The sequence below is a fragment of the Muscardinus avellanarius genome (genome assembly GCF_963383645.1).
Source record: "Muscardinus avellanarius genome assembly, chromosome: 19".
NCBI lineage: Eukaryota > Metazoa > Chordata > Mammalia > Rodentia > Gliridae > Muscardinus > Muscardinus avellanarius.
Window position 1 is genome coordinate 35,758,128 of NC_137805.1, and position 25,572 is coordinate 35,783,699.

Consider the following 25,572-nt stretch of genomic DNA (forward strand, 5'->3'; position numbering starts at 1 on the left):
CATGTGTCAGTTGTTGTTGTTGTTGTTGTTGTTATTATTATTTTGGTGCTGGGGATTGAACCCATGGGTGGTGTTCTACCTCTGAGCTACACATCAGCTCTTCTTTTATTTTTAATTTTGAAACAGGATCCCCATATTCACACAAAAGTTATTGTGTTGTTCATGACATATTGCCCAGAATAGCAAGGCCCCCTGTGAAAATGGGGCCATTCTGGGCAATCTTGGGCCATTTGGGGCCACTCTAGGCCGTTGGGGCCATTTTGGGCAAGGTTGTGAGCGACTGGCCTCTCTTTCCAAGGCCACTCTCATGCTTTCTTGAGGTGGCCTGCGTTTGCCTGGACGTTTACCCTTACTTTGCTTATATTAAATCCTCTGCCTTTTTCTCTGACTGACGCGTGTTGAAATTCTTTTTGCCACGGAAGCCAAGAACCCACAGAAGTTATCGCTGTTCATGACAAGATTGGCCTTGAACCTTTGCTCCGCTGTCTTTGCCTCCCAAATACTAGGATTACAGGCATACACCACTATGCCTCTTTCTAGAACTAACTTCCTTCCTTCCTTCCTTCCTTCCTTCCTTTCTTCTTTCTTTCCAGTACTGGGGATGGAACCCAGGGGCATTCTACCTCAGAGCTATATCCCCAGCCCTATGTTTTATTCTTTATTTTGAAACAGGATCTCACTAAGTTTCAGAGGGCCTCACTAAGTAGCTGAGGCTGGCCGCGAACCCAGATCCTCCTGTCTCAGTCTCACGCCCGGCTCCCTTTCAATTTTTTTTTTTTTTTCGGTACTGGGGATAGAACCCAGAGGCATTTTACCTCCGATCTACACCCCTAGCCCTATTTTTTATTCTTTAGTTTGAAACAGGGTCTCACTGAGTTGCAGAGGGCCTCACTAAGTAGTAGCTGAGGCTGTCGGCGAACCGCGATCCTCCCGTCTCAGCCTCCCCAATGCTGGGATGACAAGCGTGCGCCGCCTCGCCTGGCTTCCTTTAAATTTCGAAACGGGGTCTTGCTAAGTTGCTGAGGGCCTCACTAAGTTGCTGAGACTGGTCTTGAATCTGTGATTTTCCTATGTTAGCCTGCCAAGTACTGGAATTACAGGTAGGCACCATCACACCCGGCCTCAGTAGCATTATTTATAAGACAGGATAACAGTGACAGTAATAACCTAACTATCCCCACAGGGCCCTTCAGAACACTAGCCGGCTCCCGCTCCTGACCTTCCACCTCTGTCCAGAGACTGCCCCATTTCTAGATGTCTGGACTCACTGGCCACTCCCTTTCCCTTTCTCTCTGGAACCCATTCCAAACTGGCTTTCATCCCAACACTCCAGTGAATGAGGCGACCTCGGTGTGCTGGAGCCCCTGGGGACTCCTCCTCCATTCCTCTAGGGCTTTGTGCCCCCCACCCCAGGGCCTCTGGAGCTGCCCTCGCTCCCAGCCCGACGCTCCCTCTCAGCCCCTTCTGCTGCAGCGTCTCCTTCTTGATCCCTCAGCCCTGGCTCAGTCCAGGATCCTAATCCCACGTGCTCCTTAGTTGACCAAAAGCAGCCCAATGGCCTAACCAGCTGTATTCAGAGGATCCTGCGTTTTTCTCTAGTTCTGATTCTCTCCTGAACTCCCGCTTATGCATCTAACAGCTTGCGCGACGGTTCACTACTTAGCCGTCCGTCCGGAGGCGTCGTAGTCTTAACATACCCCAAACCTTCGAAGGTCATGACTTGCACTCTTTCCACTCTACCCGGCCTGCCTCCCCCTCAGTCTTCTGTCTCAGCAGTGGCGCCACCACCACAGGTTCAAGCCAGCAACTTGGAATTCACTCTAAAAACCGTGCATCCTCACCCTCCTGCCGCTCCAGCATGGCATCCCATTCAAAACATATCTAAGAACTGAACCCAGCGTGTCAGAGACACCTGCAAAGCCAGGCGTGGGGGCGCCTGCTTGTAATCCCAGTACTTGGGAGGCCAAGACAGGAGGATGGCAGGTTGTGGCCGTTCTCAGCTACTTAGTGAGGCCCTCCAAAACCTAGTGAGACCCTGTTTCAAAATAAAAAATAAAAAAATGGGGCTGGGGACGCAGCTCAGAGGTAGAAGGCCCCTGGGTCCCATCCCCGGTACTGCAAAAAAAAATACCCGCACCCCCATGTTAACTCATGACAGCTAAGATGCAGAATCAACCTAACAGCCCATCAGTGGATGATGGATAAAGAAACTATGATTGCATATATATTACATAAAATACATAATATATATTTAAATTTTTTATTGGTACATTGTAGTCATACATCTTAATGGGGTACAAGATGGTGGAGGCACACATGCACACATCATCCAATTAGCCCTTACCCAGTCCCCTCCCCATTCCCTCCCCCTCCCTCCTTCTCATGTTTGGCTTAGTGATTGACATGTTTATGAATGTATATCATGCACATTAGGGAATTTCCCTCTTCCCCCCTCCCAGATAATTTATTATACAAAGTCGGGCGTGGTGGCGCACACTTGTAATCCCAGCATTCGGGAGGCTGAGACCAGAGGATTGAGGTTCGCAGACAGCCTCAGCTACTTAGTGAGGCCCTCCGCAACTCAGTGAGACCCTGTTTCAAAATAAAGAATAAACAATTTAGGGCAGGGGGTGTAGCTCGGAGGTTGAATGTCCCTGGGTTTCACCCCTAGATCCAAAATAATAATAACATATTAATCATATATATACGTATATGTATATCACATATGCACAATAGAATATCATTCAGTCATAAAAAGGATGAAATCCTGTTATTTATGGGAACATACATGTACCAGAAGAACATTATATTAAGTGAAATATTCAGGTACAGAAAAACTGTCGATTTCACTCATTTGTATAGTGGGTGTGGGGGGTACTAGGGATGGAACCCAGGTGCTTTCTACCTCTAGGCTAGCCCCTAGCCTTATTTTATTTTTTTATTTGGAAACGAGGTCTTGGTAAGCTGCTGCCAGCCTCACTGAGTTTCTGGGGCTGGCTGTGAACCTGTGATCCTCCTATGTCAGCCTCCAAAGAGCTAGGATTACAGATGTGCACCACACATCTGGATTCATTTGTATAATTTTATTTTTTTTGTGGGTCTGGGGATGGAACCCATGGGCATTCAACCTTCGAGCTACACCCCCTGCTCTATGTTTTATTCTTTATTTTGAAACAGGGTCTCACTGAGTTGCACAGGGCCTCACTCAGTAGCTGAGGCTGTCTGCGAACCGTGATCCTCTGTTCTCAGCCTCCCAAATGCTGGGATTACAAACGTGCGCCACCACGCCTGGCCATTTGTATAATTTTAAAAAGCTGATCCCATAGGACAGAGTAGAGTAGTGGTCACCAGAGGCTTGGGGGAGGGGGAAGGAGAGGAAGAAAATGATTAACAGGTACAAAATCATAGATAGGAGACAGAAGTTCTAGAATTCTATTGCATAATAAAGTGATTATAGGTAATGATAGTGCATTATATATTTCCAGATAACTATAAAAGAGAGAGAAACACACACACACACACACACACACACACACACACACAGAGGATTGACCCCAGGGGTGTTCTATCTTCAAGCTCTACCCCCATTCTCATTTTATTTTTTAATTAATTAATTAATTAATTAATTTATTGGTACTGGTGATGGAACCCAGGGGCATTCTACCTTCAAGCTACATCTCTAGCCTTATTTTATTTTAATAAATATTTTATTTATTTTTATAGGTTGATGAGAAGCTCACTACTTTCTTAGGTTTGCAGTCTGGAGATTGAATCACGGGGCATTCTACCTCTGAGCTACACCCCCAGCCTTATTTTGTATGCTTTGTTTTGAAACAGGGCCTCACTAATTAGCCGAGGCTGGCTGCGAACCTGTGATCCTTCTGTCTCAGCCTTCCAAGTACTGAGATTACAAGTGTGCGCCATCAGTCCCAGCTCTTTATTTTTTATTTTGAAACAGAGTCTTACTGAGTTGCTGAGGCTGGCCTCAGTCCTCCTGTCTCAGCTTCTCAAGTACTGGGCTTGCAGGCATGCCCCACATTGCTCAGCAAAGAGGATTTTGAATGTTCTCACCACGAGTTACTGTTAAATGTGTGAGGTGATAGGTGCGTAAATTACCCTGATTTGATCATTACACAATATACATGCAACTCATACCCTCCAAGTATGTACAATTTTCATGTGTCAATTAAAGATGAAATACCACTTCCGTATAAAAAGTCTCAAGCCAGACATGGTGGTGCACGCTTGTAATCCCAGCATTCGGGAGGCTGAGACCGGAGGATGGCGGTTCGCAGACAGCCTCAGCTACTTAGTGAGGCCCTCGGCAACTTAGTGAGACCCTGTTTCAAAATAAAGAATAAAAAATAGGGCAGGGGGTATAGCTCGGACACACACAAACACACACACACACACACACACACACACACACACACACACAGAGTCTCAGCCCCCACTGCTGCTCACCATTGCTGAGACACCAGCATCACCAGCAGGCATTAGTTTGTGTGTGTGTGGCACTGAGAATTGAACCCACTGGCATTCTACCTCCTAGCTCAACCCCCAGTTCTATTTTATTTTTACTTCGACACAGGGTCTCACTAAGTTGATGAGAGTCTCACTACTTGCTGAGGTCATCTTTGAACCTGTAATCCTCCTGTCTCCGCCTCCCAAGCACTAGGATTACAGGTGTGAGCCCCCAGGCCCAGCTCACTTGCATTTATTATTGCAATAGATTCTCTACTCACTCCCTGCTTCTATCTTTACCCACTACAAACAATCTTTTCTATCGAAAGCCAGGGTAAACCTGTGTGTGTGTGTGTGTGTGTGTGTGTGTGTGTGTGTGTGTGCGCGCGCGCGTTTTACTGGGAATTGAACCCAGGGCATTCTACTTCTGAGCTCTACTCTCAGCGCTTTTTATTTTCTTTTGGTGGTACTGGGGGGTGGAACCCAGAGGCTTTCTACTTCCGGGCTATACTCCCAGACCTATTTTATATTTTCTTTGGAAACAGGGTCTCACTAAGTTGCTGAGAGCCTCACTAAGTAGCCGAGGCTGGCTTCGAACCTGTGCGATCCTCCTGTCTCAGCCTCCCAAGAGCGGGGATTACAAGCGTGCGCCACCACGCCCGGCATAGCGCTTTTTATTTTGAAACAGAGCCTCGCTAAGTTGCTGAGGCTGTCTTTGAACCTGTGATCCTCCTCTCCTGTCTTAGCCTTCAAAGTACTGGGATAAAAGACCAGTGCCAGCATATCCTGCTTTTTTTTTTTTTTAAGGTGGTACAGGGATTGAACCCAGGGGCATTCTAGCTTTGAGCTATACCCCCAGCCCTATTTTACTTTTTATCTGGAAATAGGGTCTCAGTAGTTTGCCGAGAGATTCACTAAATTGCTGAAACTGGCTTTGAACCTGTGATCTTCCTGTTTCAGGCTCCCAAGTACTAGGATCACAGGTGTGTGCCACCATGTCCAGATCCTTATTTTTATTGTTATTATTTTTATTTGTGGTACTGGGGGTGGAACTCAGGGGCTTTTCTACCTCCAGGCTATACTCCCAGACTTATTTATACTTTATTTGGAAACAGGTTCTCACTAAGTTGCTGAGAGCCTCACTAAGTAGCTGAGGCTGGCTTCGAACCTGTGCGATCCTCCTGTCTCAGCCTCCCAAGCGCGGGGATTACAAGCGTGGACCAACATGCCTGGCTCCAGATCCTTATTTTATTTATTTATTTTTATTTATTTTTTGTGGTACTAGGGATTGAACCCAGGGGCATTCTACCTTTGAGCTACACCTCCAGCCCTATTTTTTTATTCTTTATTTTGAAACAGGGTCTCACTGAGTTGCAAAGGGATTCACTAAGTAGTAGCTGAGACTGTCCATGAACCACGATCCTCCTCCTGACTCAGCCTCCCGAATGCTGGGATTACAAGCGTGTGCCACCATGCCCGGCCCCTCAGTCCTATTTTATTTTATTTATTTGCAGGTCTGGGGATGGAACCCAGGGGCATTCGCCCTCTCAGTCACACCCCTTGCCCTATTTTTATTCTTTATTTTGAAGCAGTGTCTCACTAAGTTGTGGAGGACCTCACTAAGTAGCTGAGGCTGTTTGCGAACCGTGATCCTCAGGTCTCGGCCTCCCGAATGCTGGGATGACAAGCGTGCGCCATCACGCCCGGCTTTATTTTTATTTTAAAACAGGGTCTCACTACGTTAATGAGAGCCTCACTACTTGCTGAAACTCTCCTCAAACCTGCAATCCTCCTCTCTCAGCCTCCCAAGCACTAGGATTACAAGTGCGTGCCACCATACCTTTTATTTTTTATTTTGAAATAGGGTTTCGTTAAGTTGCTGAGAGCCTTGCTAAGTTACTGAAACTGGCCTTGAACCTTTGATTCCCCTGTCTCAGCCTACCGGGTATTGGGATTACAAGCACACACTGCCACACCTGAATCATGCCACTATTTAAATGTTTGTTCTCAGCTCTACAAGGTCAAAGACTTCTTGTTCAATCTTGTACTCTCAGCACTTAGAATGCGCCTGGAATACGGGCGGTTCTCAGGACATATTTAACTAATGAGATCAAGCAGTGAACTGCAAAATTATGGTATATACATAAAGTAAAAAATTATACAACCGAAACCTCTATAGCAGCCTGAATATATCAAAATAAGAACACATGTCTTATTCAGTATCAAGCCAAAAAGCAAGTTTCAAATTGCTAGATATATCCTGAGCCCCAATTTTGTAAAAGTAAAAAAAAAGAAGGGAGGGAGGTACACACATGTGCATTTGTGTATATAACCACAAAAGAAAAAGTGGTGGGACCATGATAATAGATTCTGAGGTTATTTTTACATTTGATCTTCTGTGTAAAAATTTTCAAGATGTTGCTATTTAGTTAACACTTAAATACTAAGTCCTAGCTGGGTGTGGTGGCGCACGCTTGTAATCCCAGCATTTGGGAGGCTGAGACAAGAGGATCGGGGTTAGCCGGGCGTGGTGGTGCACGCTTGTAATCCCCGCGCTTGGGAGACAGAGACAGGAGGATCGCGCAGGTTCGAAGCCAGCCTCGCTGGCTTAAGAGACCCTGTTTCCAAATAAAAAATATAAAAAAATTAGAAGGGCTTCCAGGAACCCCAGTACCACCACCAAAAAAAAAAAAAAAAAAAAAAAAAAAAGAAAAAGAGGATCAGGGTTCGCGGACAGCCTCAGCTACTTAGTGAGGCTCTTTGCAACTCAGTGAGACCCTGTTTCCAAATAAAGAATAAAAAAATAGGGCTGGGGATGTAGCTTTGAGGTGGAATGCCCCTGGGTTCCATCCCCGGTAACACACACACACACACACACACACACACACACACACACACTAAGTCCTGATGGAAACTTTAACAAGCTTATTACCCCCCACCTCCCCGTCACCTTGACCGTGACCCCCACTCCTAAGCAGCTCTCGGCGTCTCAGGCTTCCTTCTCTCTTGCCCTACAGCCTTGTGACGATCAGAGCAGAGGCCAGCCATCCGTATCTTCCCTGACTCTGACCTGTAGCAGCGGCTGCAGGCTCCCACGGGTCTCCTAAGCCCCTCCAAGAGCTCTCCATCTTGTCTGTCCCCTGACCTGCCCAGCCTAGATCTGCCTTCCTCTGCTCTGTCACTACGGGGACCTGCTTACATCTCCCTGGATCTGCAGAGTGGGGTGAGGGTAGGGGTATCAAATGCTGGAGCACCCCCACCCCCACCCCGGTCTGCCTGGGCAACCTGCTGCCGGGCCTCCTCTGCCGTCCTCACACCTGCTTCTCTTGTGGCGCCTGCTCTCACCCCGTTGTAATTTGCCCGTTTACCTGCCTGCCCAGCTTGCCTGATTTTGTCCCCACAGCCCCGAGGCTGAGGAGCTGTCATCGCCCCTGCCCCGGGAGCGAGCGGAGGCTGGAGAGGGAGAGTAACGTGATCAAGACACAGAGACGATGAACGATAGAGGAGAGGTGCATCGCCGGAGTCCAGGCCGTCGGAGGCCAAAAACCCTGGCCTGGGAGATCTGGGAGAAGTCAGGAAGTTAGCAAAGAAGGGAAGGAATGCTGGGAGAAATGTAAATCGGAGGAAAAGAAATTGGGCAGCTGATAGGGAAAATTGGGCGGCTGAGATGAAATTGGGCGGTTAGTTGGGAAGAAAGAAAGGAGAGGGAAAAGAATTTAGGAAAGAAAAAAACTAGGAAAGAAGAAAAGTAGAAAGGAAGGAAGGAAAGAAAGGATGAAAGAAGGAAGGGAGGGAGGAAGGAAGGAAGGAAAGAGGTTAAGAAAGCAAAAACAAAGGAAAGTCATAAAAACAGGAGAGTAGAGAGGTGTTAGGAAGCAGATTAGCCAATTCCGCAGACTAGCAAGCCTGCAGGCAGGGTCCGGCTCACAGGGAGCCTCTCACCTGAGAACTCTGGGTTCCGGCGCAGCTTCTGGGGAGCTTTGCCTGCTCTCTGCATGGCTCTTCTGACCTGAAACCCGGCCCTGACTTGCTCCGCAATCTTCCCAGCTGGAGCGACCTGTCACCCACTCGCCGGGCTCTCAAACCGGCTGGAGTTCAACGTCCCAGCCCTGCCAGCTGAGAGCTGGCTACAGGGCCTTTGGGTTATTAATTAACCACTGGACTGAATCACCAAGCTGGCTGCGCCCACTGGCTGCTGGACAGCCCTGCCCTGGGGACCCTCTGAACTTTTAAGAGCGACTGCCCAGCTGAAGTTGTGTGACCTTGGGCATGTGGCGTCAGCTCCCAGGGACTCATGTGGACAGTGCTGTGTGTCCTGCTATGAGAGAGGGTGTCCAAAACCCCCTTCTTTTTGAGTGTGTGTATATACTTGATACTGGGGATTGAGCCCAGGGGCATTCTACCTCTGAGCTATATCCCTAGCCCTATTTTATTTTGAAACAGGGTCTCACTATGTTGATGAAAGTCTCCTCAAACCTGTGATCCTCCTGTCTCAGCCTCCCAAATACTTGGGAGGCTGAGACAGGAAGATCGGCGGTTCAAAGCCAGACGCAGCAACTTAGTGAGGCCCTCTGCAACGTAGTGAGACCTTGTTTCAAAATGAAAAGATAAAATTGGGCTGGGGGTGCAGCTCAGAGGTAGAATGTCCCTGGTTTCAATCCCCAGTATCACCAAAAATAAAATAAAAATGAAAATAAAGAAAATCAAAGGACACCGGCTTTCCTTGCCGTGAGCTGGGAGTCAGGGCCAGGTAGCGGCATCTGTGGAGAGCTGCTCTGCTCCCGGCAGGCCCGGGTCCTGGGGAGGCAGGCCGTACAATGGGGCGGAGCACGCCCAGCCGGTGATGTAGCTGCTTCTGCAGCCTGACGTAAAGCCCCTCTCCCCGCAGTAACTGGTGTGTTTTGAGGGGCCCGTGGAGACGACAAGTGCCACTTGTCCTGTCGGCCGCCACTGGGCAAAGCATCATGGGGGAGAAAGAGGTCATTTTTTTCTTTTCTTTTTTTTTTTTTTTTTGCGGTACTGGGGATGGAACCCAGGGGCATTCTACCTCCAAGCTACACCCCAGCCCTATTTTTTATTCTTTATTTTGAAACAGGGTCTCACTGAGTTGCAGAGGGCCTAAGTAGCTGAGGCTGGCCGCGAACTGCGATCCTCCTGTCTCAGCCTCCCCAGGGCTAGGATTACAAGTGTGCGCCCCCACACCCGGCTGGGAGATACCATTTCTGAGTAACATCGTGAGGGATGGAGCTGTCACTTGGTGCCTGTCACCACTGGACCTTCCCCATAAGTGGTTTTCAATAAACTTTATAGCAGCTGGGTATGGTGACTCATGCTTGTAATCCCAGCATTCGGGAGGCTGAGACAGGAGGAGTGCAGTTCGCGGACAGCCTCAGCTACTTAGTGAGGCCCTTTGTAACTCAGTGAGACCCTGTTTCAAAATAAAGAATAATTTTTTTTAAAAAAAGGCTGGGGGTGTAGCTCAGAGGTAGAATGCCCCTAGGTTCAATTCCCAGTACAAATATATATATATATATATATATATATATATATATATATATATATATATATATATATCGCTGGCTGTGGTGGTGCAGGCCTATAATTCCAGGACTTGGGAGGCTGAGACCGGAGGATTGTAGGTTCAAAAGCAGCCTCAATTACTTAGCGAGACTCTGAGCAACCTTGTAAGACTGTTTCAACAAACAAACAGACAGACAGACAGACAGACAAATGGCTTGGTGGGGGGAATAGCCCAGAAGTAGAATGTCTCTGAGTTCAACCCCCAGAGACTTAAATAAATAAATAAAAACCTTGTATTTCTCATGCTGTCCCTGGGTACTTTCTTGGTCTCTCAGCAACCTCTCCAGTGCTCTAGCTGAACTGGCAGAGCCTCTGGGCCTAGCCTTTCCACGGACACTCGCAGCGCCGGGCGGCTTTCCCCGCCCTGAGCCAGCCTCATTTCCAGACACCTCTGGCACTCTTGTGCTCTGCCACCCAGAGCTCACCTGCCCTGGCGCCGCCCTGGTACCATCCTGGGAGGAAAATCGCAGCTGAGTTGAGATCCCCGCCCTGCCCCGCCCTTTGCAGATCTGAGGCTCAGGAACCAGGCCGGGCCGCTCCCAGGTCACCTGGGAGGAAGGCTTTCTCGAGATTGAGCGAGGGTTATGAGTCAAGGCAGGGGCAGGGCTGGCCCACTAGACGATGGGAAAAGCTCTGCTCGGTGGCCCCATGATAGTACAAGCCTCTGCTTCTACCATGGCATTGGCATTAAAATGTCAACAAGTTAATGTGTAGGTCCAGTGCCTTGAATACTCACCGCTACGACGCTCTGTGTGCGTGGGTCCTCCGGGGCCGCCTGCCCCACCTTCGCCAACGCACACAGAAGTGCACGCGTGTCTGGCCCGGGCCCAGAGAGGGGAGGCGGCTGGCCGCGTGCCCAGGACGGGGCCAGGTCCCGCCCTCTCATGATGCGGTGACTCCTCCCCTGCGCCCCCTGAGCTGGTTTTAACCGACCCACGCAGCTACCGATTGCACAAACTATCGAAGAATTTCAACACAGAGAAGGACGTCAAATAAAAAGTGAAAGCTCCGGGGCTTGGGAGGCTGAGACAGTCAAGACCGGTGCACAGTAACTTAGCGAGACCTTGTTTCAGAATTAAATAGGACTGGGGATGTAATTTAGAGGTAGAATGCCTTTGGGTTCAATCCCCAGTAGTATAAAAGAAAAAAGTGAAAAGTGAAAACTTTCTCTCGAAACACCTATTCAGTTTTACTTCCAGGGTTTGGAAATTCTGTTAATTAACAGATTTTATCTGCCTGCTTTCCCCCACCCCTGCAGAAAACTGGGCCATATTTTATGTATAATATTCAGCAATTCTTTTCTTTATCTTGCATGTATGTTTGCATGTTAACACAGATTGAATTCCATTCCTTCCATACTGGGAATCGAATCCAGGGATATTCTGCCTCCAAGCTACACCCCCAACCCCTTCCCCTTTTAATTTTGAAACAAGGCCTTGCCAAGCTGCTGAGGCTGGCAGTGAGCCTGAAATTCTCCTGTCTCAGCCTCCCCAGTACTGAGACTGCAGGTGTGAGCCGCCACGCCTGGCCTGAGCTTTTTCTTTTCTTTTCTTTTCTTTTTTTTTTTTTTATGGGTCTGGGGATGGAACCCCTGGCCCTTTTTATTTTGAAACACAATCTCACTAAGTTACTGAGGGCCTAAGTTTCTGCGTCTGGTCTTAAATATGCAATCTTCCCGTCTCAGCCTCCCAAGTATTGGGATCATAGGTATATGCCACCATACCTGGTTTACTGCTGTTTTTTTGTTTTGTTTTGCAGTACTGGAGGTTGAATCCTGGGGCATTCTACCTCTGAGCTATATCCCCAGCTCTATTTTTTATTCTTTATTTTGAAACAGGGTCTCACTGAGTTGCAAAGGGCCTCACTAAGTAGCTGAGGCTGGCGGCGAATCCAGATCCTCCTGTCTCAGTCTCCCAAGTACTGGGATGACAAGTGTGCGCCACCATGCTCGGCTCGAAGACATCTATTTTTTTTTTTTAATAAATGCTCAGCTTTCACACTCGATCGACAGCTTGGACCCTCTTCTTTTAGGATTGTGAAAACACTACTCCACTGTCTGGTTCCATACATGGTCCCTGAGAAGCCCAGTACTCAGTCCCTTTGGATAGACCTATTTTATTCTCTCTGAAAGCATCCAGGGTCTTCTTTTTGGCCTCATTATTCTGACCTTTCACAGTAGTGTAGCTTGGTGCCATCCCTTCTACGGCCTGTGTGCTGGCCATTCAGTGCGGCATCTCAACTGGAAAACTGGTGTCTTTCAGTTCTATTAAATTTCCTACTTTTTGTTTCTGTGGGTTTCTTTTCTTTTGTACTGGAATTTGAACCCAGAGGCAGCCTATCTCCAACCTATACCCCAACCCTATTTTATTTGATTTTTAATTTTGGAACAGGGTCTCGCTAAATTTCTGAGGCTGGATTTGCTCCTGCGATCCTCCTGTTTCAGCCTCCCAAGTACTGGGCTTACAGGCATGCATCATCATGCCCGCTACCTTTTACATTTTTGATTGTTATAATTTGCTTTCTCTGGGTTGGGGATGTAGAGTGCTTGCCTAGAATGCTTGAGGTCCTGTGTTCAACCTGTAGCACCACAAAATAATGGCAGAGGCAGGCACGGTGGTACGCACCTGCAATCCCAGTACTTGGGAGGCTGAGACCGGAGAATCACAAGTTTGAGGACAGTGTCTGCAACTTAACAAGACCCTGTTTCAAAACAAAATATAAAAAGGGCTGGGGATGTAGCCTAGAGGTAGAATGCCCTTTGGTTCAATCCCTAGTACGAAAATAATGATAGCAATAGTAACAACGATAAAAATTTGCTTTCCTTGTTCTCTTTTACTAGAATTCAGGTGAGTTGCATGTTAAACCCCTAGCTAGTCTTCTGATTTTTAATCTTTTCTAATTTTCATTACTTTTTTTTTTTTTTTTTGGTGGTGGTACGGGGGATCAAAGCCAGGGGTATTCTTACCTCTGAGCTAAACCCTCAGCCCTTTTTATTTTTTTTGTTTCAAACCAGGGTCTCGCTAGATTGCTGACAGTCTAAGTTGCTGAGCCTGTCCTCGAACTTACAATTCTCCTATCTCAGCCTCCTAAGTATTGGGATTACAGATGTGTGCCACTATGCCTGGCTATATCTTTGTCTTTTTATTCTGCTTTCTGGGCAATATCCTCAACTTTATACTTAAAAATTGTGTGTGTGTGTGTGTGTGTGTGTGTGTGTGTGTGTGTGTGTGTGTGTGGCACTGGAGATTGAACCCAGGGGAATTCTACCTCTGCAATATACCCCCAGCCCTATTTTATTTTTATTTGGAAACAGGGTCTCGCTAGGTTAATGAGAGTCTCATTACTTGCTGAGACTGTCCTCAAACCTGTGATCCTCCTGCCTCAGCCTCCCAACTACTGGGATTACTATTGTGTGCCACCATGTCCAGCTTCAACACTATTTCTAACCTTAACTTACAATCACAACTTAAATTCCAAAGGCCCTTTCTTGTTTCACTGTTTCTTTTCCTTTTGCTGCAGCTGGTGAAAGTTCAGCTTCTGATGAGTGGGAGGGTTGACTCTTCACTGTAACAGGAAAGCAGAGGGTAGAGGCTGGGGGGGGGGGGGAGGCTGCACAGAAGAGGTGGCAGAAAGTGCAGGTGTCTCCGCTGATGACTTCCATTTTCTATGACACCGGTGGTGAGGATGTCTGTTGAGGTGATGGAGTCACCCCTGGCCCTTTTTTTATTTTGAAACAGGGTCTTGCTAAGTTGCAGTGGGTCTCATGAAGTCGCTGAGGCTGGCCTTGAACCTGTGATCTTCCCATCTCAGCCTTCGAAGTACTGAGATTACAGGTGAGTGCTACCATATCTGGCTCCTTGCTTAGACTTTTTCAATGTACACAGACCCAGTTAGCCTGATTCTTCGGTTAGCATAAAAATCGGATTCTCCAGGACCTCAAGCTCACAGCGAGAAGACCATTCCAATCTCCTCAGCAGCAGCGGTGCTGGTATTTGCTTAGTATTTTCTGGGTGTTCTATCATAAAAATAGAAACCCACGCTGGCTGCACGTCGTCCAGTTGCCCAGATTTATTTGTCATTTCGATACACTGACAAGTCATCCCCAATTTTGCTTGTAATTTTTCTCTCTCAAGAGTCATTTTAGCTTAAATCAGAGGATTCTCTTAAACACACACACACACACACACACACACACACACACACACACATACACGGCAAGTACAAAAACATAACCCACCAAAGTGCATGTGTACCAAAGTGCAAACAGGCTTCATTTTGTCAAACTCTGGGACTATTCTCTCTGCCCCGGGAACTAAGCAGAAGCTCACTCTGGCCTCTGCCGGGGCTGCACCGGCATGGTGAGCCTGCCAGGCCGACGTGGGCGCTAGAGAGCACGTGGACGCTAGAGAGCAGGCCGCAGGCCACGGGCGCCGTGCCCACCCTCCCCTGCTGCCCCCCAGGCTGGGCGCAGTGATCTCAGGAGGGGAAGGGACTCAGAGCGGCGCTGCAGCCGTCGGGGGCAGCAGCGGACAGTTCCCATTTTCTCCTGATTTGGTGTCTTTCCAGAGAGTTTGAGTTAGTGCTGAAGGTGCTGAGGCTTCAACGCTGGTCTGGAGGCCGGGCCCGTCTTCGCCGAGGCCTGGTCCGCTGGCCTTCCCCACAGGAGAGCATTGGGTGGCCGGCAGATCCGCGTGGCAAAGGCCGCGCTGGTTGCTCTGTCAGGAGCTGCGAGGTCCCATGGCCCCAGCCTTCTCGTGCTGCAGTCAGCGAGCTTCGTGGTTGCCGACTGAGGACACAGGCGCTGAGGCATTCCGCTGCCGCGTGAGGCAAGACTCGCTCCTCTTTACCCAGCCAGGGGACAGCAGTGTCACCTCTGCACGCCCAAACCTCCCCTGCGGCAGGGCTCCCCCAGTGACATCTGAAGCTCCGGAGGTCAGCTGGGGGCCCACAAAGCCGTGAGGGCCACAGGGAAGAGGAGCCCTCCAGGGCCGGGGCAGGAAATTAATAGAACTTCAAGTTTCCCACTTCTAAGAAAAAAATAATAATAATAAAGCTTCATATTTTAACAATGATAGCCCTTGACATCTCCCCAACACTGAACCTCATCTGCACCCTATAAAACACTTCTGAGAGTGCTATACACACACACACACACACACACACACACACACACACACACACCCCAGAGGGGTGATGGAGGAGGGGCCTGGGGAACAACCCCCGACTGCAGAGCCTGCACCTGGACGCCTCCTTCCATGTGGGGTAGGCTCCTGTAGGGGGTGCTGGCTCTCCCCACCAGGCAGGGAGGCAGGTTTGGCAGCGGCTTGGTGGAGGCTGGGGCCTGACTTGGACAGAGGTCAAGGTCTCAGAGCCCCAGCAGGGACCCAGCTGGCAGTACAAGGCGGATGGAGAGTGGCAAGACGGGCTTAAGGGGCCTGGAGAATTCGGGGATAGAAGAGCTCCCAAACTCCCGGCCTCAAGTGGTCTGCCGGAGAATCCTCAGGGGTAAATGTCAGGGGTAAACGTTTCAGAAGGGGCAGAACGTGACGCCATGGGCTGGGGGCGGGCTGGACAGGAGGCTAGGTTCTCGTGGTGGGAGGCCTGGTGTGCTTGGGGCCCTTACCCTGTGTGCAATACCTTGGCCGGGACCCACAGCTGCAGGGAGCGCGCTCTCTTTCTCTCTCTCTCTCTCTCTCTCTCTCTCTCTCGCTCTCGCTCTCGCTCTCGCTCTCGCTCTCGCTCTCGCTCTCGCTCTGACCTTGGTGATACCATTTCTGCTGAAACTGCCCTCTGGCCACCGACCCGTGATTGTCTGGCATGCTTTTGGGCTGGTCTCCTGGCCCAGGGCAGGGCCAGGCTTCCTCCTCCCAGACTCAACACAGAAAGCACGCGTGGGGAACATCATGCCCTCCTCCTCTGCCAGCTGGAAAACAGGCTCCAGGCACCTGCTTCCTCTGCTGGAGCCAAGACCCAGCAAGGTCACTGAAATGCCAGAGCCAGTACCGTGGGAAGGCCTCTTGGCCCTGCATCCGTCCCTGGCCCAAGGCTCCCAGAGGCCCCACGAGGACATGTTTCCGAGACTCACACATCTAAGGGGGAAGAGTGATGGGATCCTGGCTGGGGCCGCTGCCTAAGAAACTAGGCAGCAGAATAAGGGCTGCAGAACCAGACAGCAGAGAGACTGTCGGTGCCTTTCTGCACAAACATCTGTGGTAGGGGCACTTCTAGTAGGAAAAAAGGAGCCAAGGAGAGCAATACATGGAAATGCCAAAAGGAAAAAGGGCCTCAGATTGGGGCACGCTGGCTCTTCGCTGCTAAGAACCTTCAGTGACAGCGCGAGTCCCTGGAGATGGGCTGCCCGCAGCGGGGCGCTCCACCCCACTCCAGCAGCAAAGTCCCTGGCCTGGAGGCAGCCCAGCGCCAGGGCCAGGACGGGCCTCCTCGGCTCGCTCGCCCTCCTAGGGAGGACCAGCACCCCTCCCCTCCGGGGGGGGGGGCAGGCCGGCAGAGAGGGTGGGGCTCGGCTGGAGAGGGAGGCCCAGCACCAGGCCAGTCACTTTAAGGTGTCATCTGCGTTTTTGAACATGAGAATGGAGTTATAGATCTTCAAGGCTGGGCCCAGCTTGACCCTCATGATCTTCACGATGTCCGCCTGTGTCAGCAAAAGGAAGGCCTCCCCGTCAATCATCTGAGGGTGGGGGGGGGGAGGCGAGAAGGTGGGGGACGAGGAAGGGGTGGGGGCAGGGATAAGCATGGGCGTGGGGGGAGAGAGGTGAAGGAGGTGTTACAAGTGGGAGAAGGGAAGGAGCAGGGGGAGGGAGAGGAAGAACAAGGAGAGAGAAGAGAGGGAGAAAGGAGAAAAGGAAGACAGCGATGGGACAAGAAGGAAAGAAAGCTGGCCACCGGCTCCCACATGCCACACACTATCTTTCCTTTTTTTTTTTTTTTTGTACTGAGGATGGAACCCAGGGGCATTCTACCTCTGAGCTCCACCCCAGCCCTATATTTTATTCTTTATTTTGAAACAGGGTCTCACTAGGTTTTGGAGGGCCTCCCTAAGGATTATAAGCATGCGTCATCATGCTCGGCTCCTCTCTTTCTGCTGCCTAATATGTCTCAGGTTTTTTATTTACAAAATGTCTCATGGACAGCAGCTTCAAAAAGCCTGTGCACACGCCTAATCCCAGTACTCGGTTGGCTGAGACAGGAGGACCATAGGTTTGGGACCAGCCTTAGCAGTTTAGTGAGGCTCTCAGCAGCCTAGTGAGACCCTGTTTTGAAATAAATAAGTAAAATAGGTGGGGGAGGCGGGGTTGTAGCTCAGAGGTAGAATGCCTCTGGGTTCAAGCCCTAGTACTAAAGAACAAAACAAAACAAAAAAATCTCCTGCTTTTCCTACATAGTTATGAGGCTCAGTCTAAAATGAAAATGTTGAGCCCCTGTTAAAAAATTATGAAGAATTCCAAGATCACAGTGGCTGGGCATTAAACCAAGTGTGCAGGGCTCTTCGTGTGTGTGTGTGTGTGTGTGTGTGTGTGTGTGTGTGTGTGTGTGTTAATGGGGATTGAATCCAGGAGTGGTCTTCCTCTGAGTTACACCCCAGCCCTTTTTATTTTGCATTTTTAAACAGAGTCTCATTAAGTTACTGTGTGTTGGTCTCAAACCTGAGATCCTCCTGTCTCAGCCTCCCAAGTACTGGGATTACAGGTGTGAAATCCACCTTGTCCACACTCTAAGCGGTTCCATCACTGGTCATCCACTTTACGAATGTGTCCTGAACTCCTCCACCATCTGTGTAACAACCTCCAAGTCAACAAGTGTGATCAACATATTTGCAACACCAAAAATAAAAAACAAACAAAAACCCGGTTGCCGTTGTCATACCGAGCCCACGGGCAGCCTCAGCACTATTAACAGTGGGACAGTAGACACGTGCACTCTGACACAGTACAGTGTGAAGTGCAGAGAGAGAGAGAGAGAGAGAGAGAGAGAGAGAGAGAGAGAGAGAGAGATTTAACCTAAATCAAAGCCTTTGGATTCGACTTTTGGTTTAGAGAAAACACAGGCAACAGGAGAACAAGTTAAATGACACCACAAGGAAGCCAGCCATCTCGGGAGAGCACGTTCTGCAAGACTCAGGGCCGACATGTCATGATGTTCATAACCTACTTAAAACACTTCACCCCAAGATAGGGTGAGCCAGCTGAACATGGCGGCGCACACCTGCAATCCCAGTACTCGGGAGGCTGAGATGGGAGGATTGCAGGTTCGAAGCCAGCCTCAGCAACTTAGCAAGGTTCTCAGTAACCTAGTGAGACCCAGTTTCCAAAGAAAAAATAAGATGGGGTTGTGGGAGTAGCTCAGAGGTTGAGCCCCCCTGGGTTTAATCCTCAGCACCACAAAAAGAGAATAAACAAAAATAGGTAGAGTGAGAATGGGGCATGCTGAGGACTGCTGACTCTAGTGCCCTCTGTCCGGGAGGGGAGAAGAAGAGCCTGCCAGCGAGGCTGTCTGTGGAGTGGGGCCCTTGGGGAAGGGAACCCAAAGGGCCATGAGCAGGAGGACTGCGCAGGGGAGCACTGTTAACGCGTGAGCTACAGAGAGTGTGTGTGACCACACGGGAAAACTTCACGAATGTTACACTGACCCAAGAGTGCGCGCTATCTGCTTCCCTTTATAGGAGTTTGAGACCAGGCAAAACTAATAATCTATGGTGCTAGAAATTAGTGGTTGTCTTTTGGGGTGAGGTCTGAGTAAAGGGGCTAAGAAGACTTTCTGGGATGTGGGAAATAGTTTAGACGTTGAATGTAGTGTTGGGCGCACTCAGGTGTGTGCACATGTCATAAAACTTGTGGCGTTGCGTTTTCAAGATGAGTGCATTCGGCTCCTCGTGCCTGTATCTCAACTGAAGACCGTCTAGGGGGCAGTGGGCATAGATCGGGGGAAAGCACAAACTTGGCCTGTACCTGGTCTTTGGTTCAAGCCCCAGCACCAAAAACAAAACAAAACAAAACCAAAAACCTATTAGGGGAGCAGCAGAGAGCACGGGAAATAAAAAAAGAAAAGAAAAAGAATGAACACGTTAATCTACTGACCACCACTGGCTGTTTGGCCCACAAAAGACTGGGCAGAGAGCAGAGGGCTGAATGATACCCCGTCGCCAGGCTGCACTTTCCTTCCTGAAGATGGGGTGACCCCAGCATCCCCAGGGCGGGCCGCGGTCCACCCCAGACTCTTTGGAGTCAAGGGCACTACGACTCCTGTCGCAGGGCACCAGCTTCCTGCTGTCGAGAGGACACAGTGACCTTGTCTCCGCCCCCACCCTGCACCTGCACCTGCGCCTCACCTCGTCTTTGAAGAGGCGCGCTTGGTCCTCACAACCTGTCAGGGTCTGAACGAAGCCGAAGACCTTGAAAACCAAGGGAGAAGTGCTGACGAGGGCAGCAGGGGGCAGGGGCCGGCCCGGGGCGTGGCGGCACCTGGGCCACACCAGCGCTGTTTTTTTCTGATCAGCTCAGAGGACCCTTGTGTCTCTGTGCTGGTGAGCACGGGAGGTGAGGCCACTTGTTCCTGAGGCTGAGCCGCAGCCTTTCCGGCTGAGCCAGCAGCACGTCCCTCCCCCTGCTCTGATGGGCTATGGGCCACATCTCAGCCAGCCTTCCTGGCCAGCTATACGGGACTGTGGACAGGAGGGACAGTCAGGAGTGGGGTGGGCTTCCACCTGCCAGGGCCTTTCCTGAGCCCGCCTGCCAGGGTATGGCGAGAGGAAGAAGTGGGGCGGGAGGATGAGGAGGGGACCCTTACCTCCTCAATGGTCCACTTGGAGACGGTGGAGGCCGAGATGCCCGCCACTCCCGGCAGGAGCTTGTAGTGCTGCTCCCAGCACAGGGACAGCGAGCGGTCAGGGCGCATCGACAAGGCCGGCATGAAGAGGGACTGGGGCACCCCATCTGCAGTGAGCGCTGGGGGCAGAGGCAAAGGCTGGAGGCTAGGGCCGAGGACTGACCCGGTCCCTGAGGACTCACACCCCGCCACGGGGGGACTGGCTGGCACAGCAGATGGGACCAGGGGCTGCTTCTGATGGCCCGCAGAGCCACAGGGGTGACCTGTACTTCCAACTCCTCACCTGGGGCTGCTCCTTCTGCTCAGAGTCTGGGGTCAGCTGCTTTGAGTGACCTCCCCTCGTCCCTCTGAGGCTGCGGGGCCCCAGGCTCTGCAAGGAGGCTCTTGGCGGCGTCACAGTTGGCCAGCATGCAGACACGCTCAGCCCTGATGGCTTCTTTCCTACCTCTGCTCTCAGCCAGGGCGATTCTCTGTCATCTGCCCTAGCTGCCTTCGCTGGCACTAGAGGGCGATCTAGGACCCACTCCAACCCCACACAGCCTGTCACTCTGGGAAGCCTGGCTCCAGGCTCTGGGTGACCCACGTGGCTCTGCTTGGCCAGGGCTGGCGCTCACCCACTTGGACTTCACCCGCCTTGGGCAGCTCTGATGAACTTGGCTCCCACCACCTCCATCCCTTAGCTGCCCTGGGCAGTGTGGCTCTCTCGCGTGGGGCCTGCCCCATCACTGACCAGGGCCCAGGGGAGTTATGCCTCTCTTCTCTTGCTGCTAATTCCAGTGGCTCATGAATGTAGCCTCAGCCTCTCCAGTGCCCTGCTCTCCACGGACACCCCGCTCACCACAGACCACCCTGTCCTCTCTCCCTGAGCCTCAGCCTCTCGCCCTGATCGCCCTGCTTCCCACACCTAGCCCAGGCCTTGGGGATCCCAGCCACACTCACTGAAGCCTTTGTGAGTGGGCAGCTCCGCTCCCCACTGCCCTCTGCCCTCCTGACAGCTCCTAGAGTCTGAGAAGCTGCTTCCGGGGACCCACAGGGATTCCCCTGAGATCTACTAGCACCTGTCTACCTGGCCATGCGCTGGCCTCTCGTGCACCAGGTGCTCCTTCTCTGCAGCCCTGGGCCTGATCCTCCTCGCAGCCTGGGCTGGGCTTGGGGCAAGTTTGTCTGGAGCTTCCCTCTTGATGGTCCTCCCCAGGGCACGTTTGGGCTCGCAAGGGAAGGTGCAGCCTTTTATCCAACCATCTGGTTGCAGGTCAGAAGTGGCTCCGTTCATTCTTTAAACAGCTCACATATTGGGGCCTTCACAGAAAGCAGAGCTAAGCTTCCTCTTCCCAAGCAGCCCTGCCAGGGAAGGTTCGCCAGCAGACCAGGAGCCTGCACTGAGGATGTCTGATAGGGATGGGAATCTCATCCAGAAGGTTGGGAGGGACCAGAGTGCCTTTTGGGTGAGGGGCCAGCTGATAGAGCAAAGGAGCCCTGCACAGAGGTCAGAAACCTGGGCTCTGTCACTGAAGAGCCTCAGTGTCCAGAGAGTCCTTCCTCCCTTCCTTGGCCCGATCTCAGCCAAGGAAAAAAGCTGCCTAAGAATTCTACACAGCTGGTCGGCGAACGCCCTCTGCAGGCCAGAACTTGGCCCTGCAATGGGAGCTGACCAGGTGGGTTATGGTGTCCGCTGCTCCCAAGTCTTGTCTGAGGGCCTAGAGGCTGGCCAAGGCCCCCTCACTCAGGCCTGAGGCTGCAGGAAGCACTTTCTGTTTCCACCAAGAAAACACAATATGGAAAGGCAGCCAGAGAGGCAGGCGAGAGAACTGGACTAATAACAGCACCTGCAGGTGACAGGTCCCTGTGCTGAGCACTGGACGTGGAGAGCGAGCCTTCTCAGCATCTGACAAATGCGGATGCTGAGGCTTGGGGAACTTAGAGGCAGAATGGAGGGCCAGGGAGGATCACAGATGGAGAAGACCGTGTAGGGACCCAGCAAGGAGGTGGCCACCTGCCAAGGAGAGGCCACAGAAGAAACAAACCTGCTGGCCCCCAACTCCAGGCCTCCAAAATGGCCAGAAACTTGAGCCACCGAGTCAGTGGTGTTTTGTGATGGGGCCCCAGGAAAATGAATCTCAAGGGGACCAAGAAGTGAAATGGTGTTCTGGTTAGGTGTGTCCCGTCTATTGTACCAGCAGCATGAGGCAGATCAGGCCCAAGTTCGAATCCCACTTCAACCCCTCACAGGGCAAATGACCCGGGTCCAATGACCTCGCCCGAAGGCTCCTGTTCTCTCTTAGATATGTCACAGGATGCTCGTGGAGCGGGCGAGAATATACTTAAAGCTCTCAGAACAGTGCCTGGCCCATAGCAGCTGCTCAGTAAATGGTAGTAGGAACCAATATTACATGGTAATTGTTTTAGGTATTGACACGTGAAAGGCTTTTTTTTTGAGGGGTTACTGGAGATTGAACCCAAGGGCATTCTACTTCTGAGCTACACCCCTAGCCCTTTATTTATTTATATTTTATTTATTTTTTTTGCGGTACTGGGGATGGAACCCAGGGGCATTCTATCTCCGAGATACACCCCCCCCTGCCCTATTGTTCTATTCTTTTTTTTGAAACAGGGTCTCACTGAGTTGCAAAGGGCCTTCCTAAGTAGCTGAGGCTGTCTGCGAACTGTGATCCTCCTGTCTCAGCCTCCCAAATGCTGGGATTACAAGTGTGCGCCACCGCGCCCAGCTCCCTTATTTTTTATTTTGGAACAGGGTCTTGCTAAATTGCTGAGGCTGGTCTCGAACTTGCAATCCTCCTCTCTCTGTCTCCCCGATACTAGGATTTCAGGTATGTGCCACTAAACCCCAAAAAGGGTGTGTGTGTGTGTGTGTGTGTGTGTGTGTGTGTGTGTGTGTGTGTTGCTAGGGATGGAACCCAGGGCCTCCCACATGCTAGGCAAGTTCTCTACCACCGACCTGCATCAAGGCAGGTTTTATCTGTGTTTTCATGTCAGGAAATGGGCTCAGAGATGTTAAATGACTCACTCAAGATCACAGGAAGAGACACTGACAGCCATGGCCTCCTTCCCAGGAAGCCCCAACGCAGAGAGAAGCAGAGCTGGGTGTCCTGCTCCACAGTGGGGGGCCTGGTGCCCTCCCACAGACTCACAGCGAGGCCAGGGTCCCAGAAGCCGGGTCGCTCAAGGCCCGGCCTGGGCTCTTGCCACTGCCCTATGCGCTCAACGAATCTTAGAGAGGAGGCTTCCCTCACTCTGGGCATCTCTGGTGTCTCATCCCACAACTCCAAAGAACTCCCTGCAGACACTCGATAGAAGGTGTGGGAGCAGAGGACCCAGGCTTACTCTGGAAATCGTCCTGTGGAATCTTCCGAAACTTTGGAGGACGTCCGATCCTGGAGAGGGAGGGACCAGGGCTGTGGCAGGGACGGGTGTCTGGTCCAAGAGGACAGACAGGAGGCCCCGCACTCTGAAAGCCCCGGCCCTGATTCCCCAGCCCTCGCACCGGCCTTGGTGGCGAGCCTTCTTCCTCGGCGACAAGTTGGAGAGGTTCTTCTTCCGCGCCGAGGCCTCGCTGTCGGACAGCTCCGCTTTCAGCCGGCTCTGGTTCCGCTCAGCCAGCGGGCAGCCCGAGAGGCAATGGTGAGCCGTGAACTTGCCTGTGACGTGGCCAGAGCCGTCACAGCCAGGAGTGGGGCACTTCCTGGGGAAGAGGAAAGCTTGCATCGGGCTGACGCACGTGTCCCTACTGCGCCCTCCCCAACTCTGGCGCGATTCAGAAAGCCTTGGTGGCCCTTGATGGCCCTCACACGGCAGGTCCAAACAGAGCCTACTGGAATGGGAACGATGCCTGCGTGGCAGTGGGGTCGGGGTCTCCTGGCAGGAGGCCTTCACTTACCGGTGGTGAAAGCTGTATTTGGAGGTCCTGGCCTGGGACAAGCTCCTGTAGCTGAGAGGGGGGCAGCTCCCTGGGGAGGTGGAGCTGGGCTCTCTGGGCCCTGGAGGAGCAGGAAGAGAAGCCGGCATGGAGTCCTAAGGGTGGAGGGGAGCACGTGCCAATGCAGGAGGTCAGTGCTAGGATCTAGTTCCCTGGGGATGGAGCCCTGAGCCACTGCTGCTGGACATCTGCCAGCCACTGGGGAAGCGAGGCTTGGTTCTCATACACTCTGCTGAAACCTGCAGCCCATGGCCTCCGTCTATCCCAGAAGCACTGCCTAGCGTAGGAGGAAGAGGGAGGATGGGGACCGGGAGCTCACTGCAGCACCGGAGCTCTGAGTGTCAGACCTGGGCATGGGGGCTCAGGGCCTCCTGGACAGGCTATAGGATGGAAGAGTTGCCCGAGATTGCAGGGAAGGGAACGAGTCTGGGGTACACACGGAGAGGGGGCTCCAGAGGATGTCCTGTCTTGGAGCACCAGCCTGCAGGGTGGATGTCTGGGTGGTCAGCGTCGATCCAGAAGTCACAGCCGTGACTCCAGCCGTCGAAGTGGAGCTGGGGAGGAAAGGCCCTTGGGGGTCAGGTGTTCCTCATGGAGCCTGGTCCAGCCGAAGGTCCTCCGGGCTCCAGGAGTCTCTGCCCACCCCGGGGCTGGCCAGAGGCAAGACCCTGGAATGAGAGGACCATAGGACCGACCCCAGCAGCTGATCCTGGCCCACATTCACCAGGGGCTTAACTCATTAAATGCCTGGCATCTCCCATCAGTCCTTGGGTAGGACAAGGATTACTAGGCCTGTTTTATGGATGAGAAGATTAAAGATCAGAGAAGAAAAGGGACTTAGCTGCCAAGCCCACAAATCTAAGACACCAACAAGGTGAGGACAAGATCCAAGCTCTCCAGCTTCCGGCCTCACGCCCGCCCGTGCCTCTAACCAGTCTCCAGAATCCCTGCCCAACTGACCTGTCCACTGCCCCAGCCCTAGGGTCCCGGAGCCACCTTTATCCGATGGTCCTCCACATCTTCCACGCTGGCCACGCGAATCAGGGCTGGGTTCCTGCGGTCCACGACTTCCAGCTTCATGTTGACCAGGAAGTTGTGAGGGGGTCTCTGCGGAGGGACCGCTGCAGTTCAGGGCAAGGCCCGGCTCAGCATAGTGGTGGCTCTGAGCAATGAGTCCGAGGGTTGCACCCGGGGAAACTGTGGTCCACCGAGGGGAGGCCGGGGCCAATCCTGCTGGCCACTGAGCAGCGACTCACCACTTTGAAGGCCCAGGTGGGCACAGCAGAAGCCCTTGTTTCTTCTAGATATTTCTCCCAGCAGAAACTATCAGGGTCTGGGTAGCCTGGGGAAGAGGATGAGGGTAATGTCCAGTTGCCCAGGTGATGGAGAGCTCTCGCCCCACGCAACATCGGGTATGTGGAAGGGGCTGAGGGCTCCTGGGAGGGGAATCCCGCCACCATGACTAGGGCTCCTGAGGCAGCCGGGTGCTGGCGAGGACCGAGCATAGCACTACCCCAGCTGCTCGCAGGGCTACCTGGGAACCCCAATCCCATCACCCGCGGCCCTGTTGCTCCCACACCAGCTCTGCTTGAGCTAATGGAGTGCTCCCGGGAGGAAGGACACTTTTGTTGCTTTGGACTCCCGGCTCCCTTGCTAACTTTCTTCCCCTAAACCCGCCCGAGTCAGGGTTTGACAGGACTCTTCTAAAATCAAAGGGGTCTCAGCTGGGCATGGGGGCACTGGCTTCTTAT

General features: G+C 51.8%; 1 protein-coding gene across 3 annotated transcripts in view; it reads right to left on the minus strand.

Moving 5' to 3' along the window:
• Window positions 1-16,597: 16,597 nt before the first annotated feature.
• The window catches only part of L3MBTL1 (L3MBTL histone methyl-lysine binding protein 1), a gene marked incomplete at both ends in the record, with an annotated part of 30,303 nt that continues 21,328 nt past the window's right edge, over window positions 16,598-25,572 (minus strand). The window contains 9 exons of one of the 3 annotated variants that reach the window (XM_080716696.1): window positions 16,598-16,732; window positions 19,391-19,453; window positions 19,849-20,006; window positions 23,230-23,279; window positions 23,390-23,587; window positions 23,783-23,882; window positions 24,261-24,375; window positions 24,818-24,928; window positions 25,078-25,163. In XM_080716696.1, the coding sequence (XP_080572822.1) occupies window positions 16,598-16,732; window positions 19,391-19,453; window positions 19,849-20,006; window positions 23,230-23,279; window positions 23,390-23,587; window positions 23,783-23,882; window positions 24,261-24,375; window positions 24,818-24,928; window positions 25,078-25,163 (1,016 nt within the window). Of the gene's footprint in view, window positions 16,733-19,390; window positions 19,454-19,848; window positions 20,007-23,229; window positions 23,280-23,389; window positions 23,615-23,782; window positions 23,883-24,260; window positions 24,376-24,817; window positions 24,929-25,077; window positions 25,164-25,572 lie in introns of all 3 variants that reach the window. The other 2 variants (XM_080716698.1, XM_080716697.1) reach the window with 2 other exon arrangements.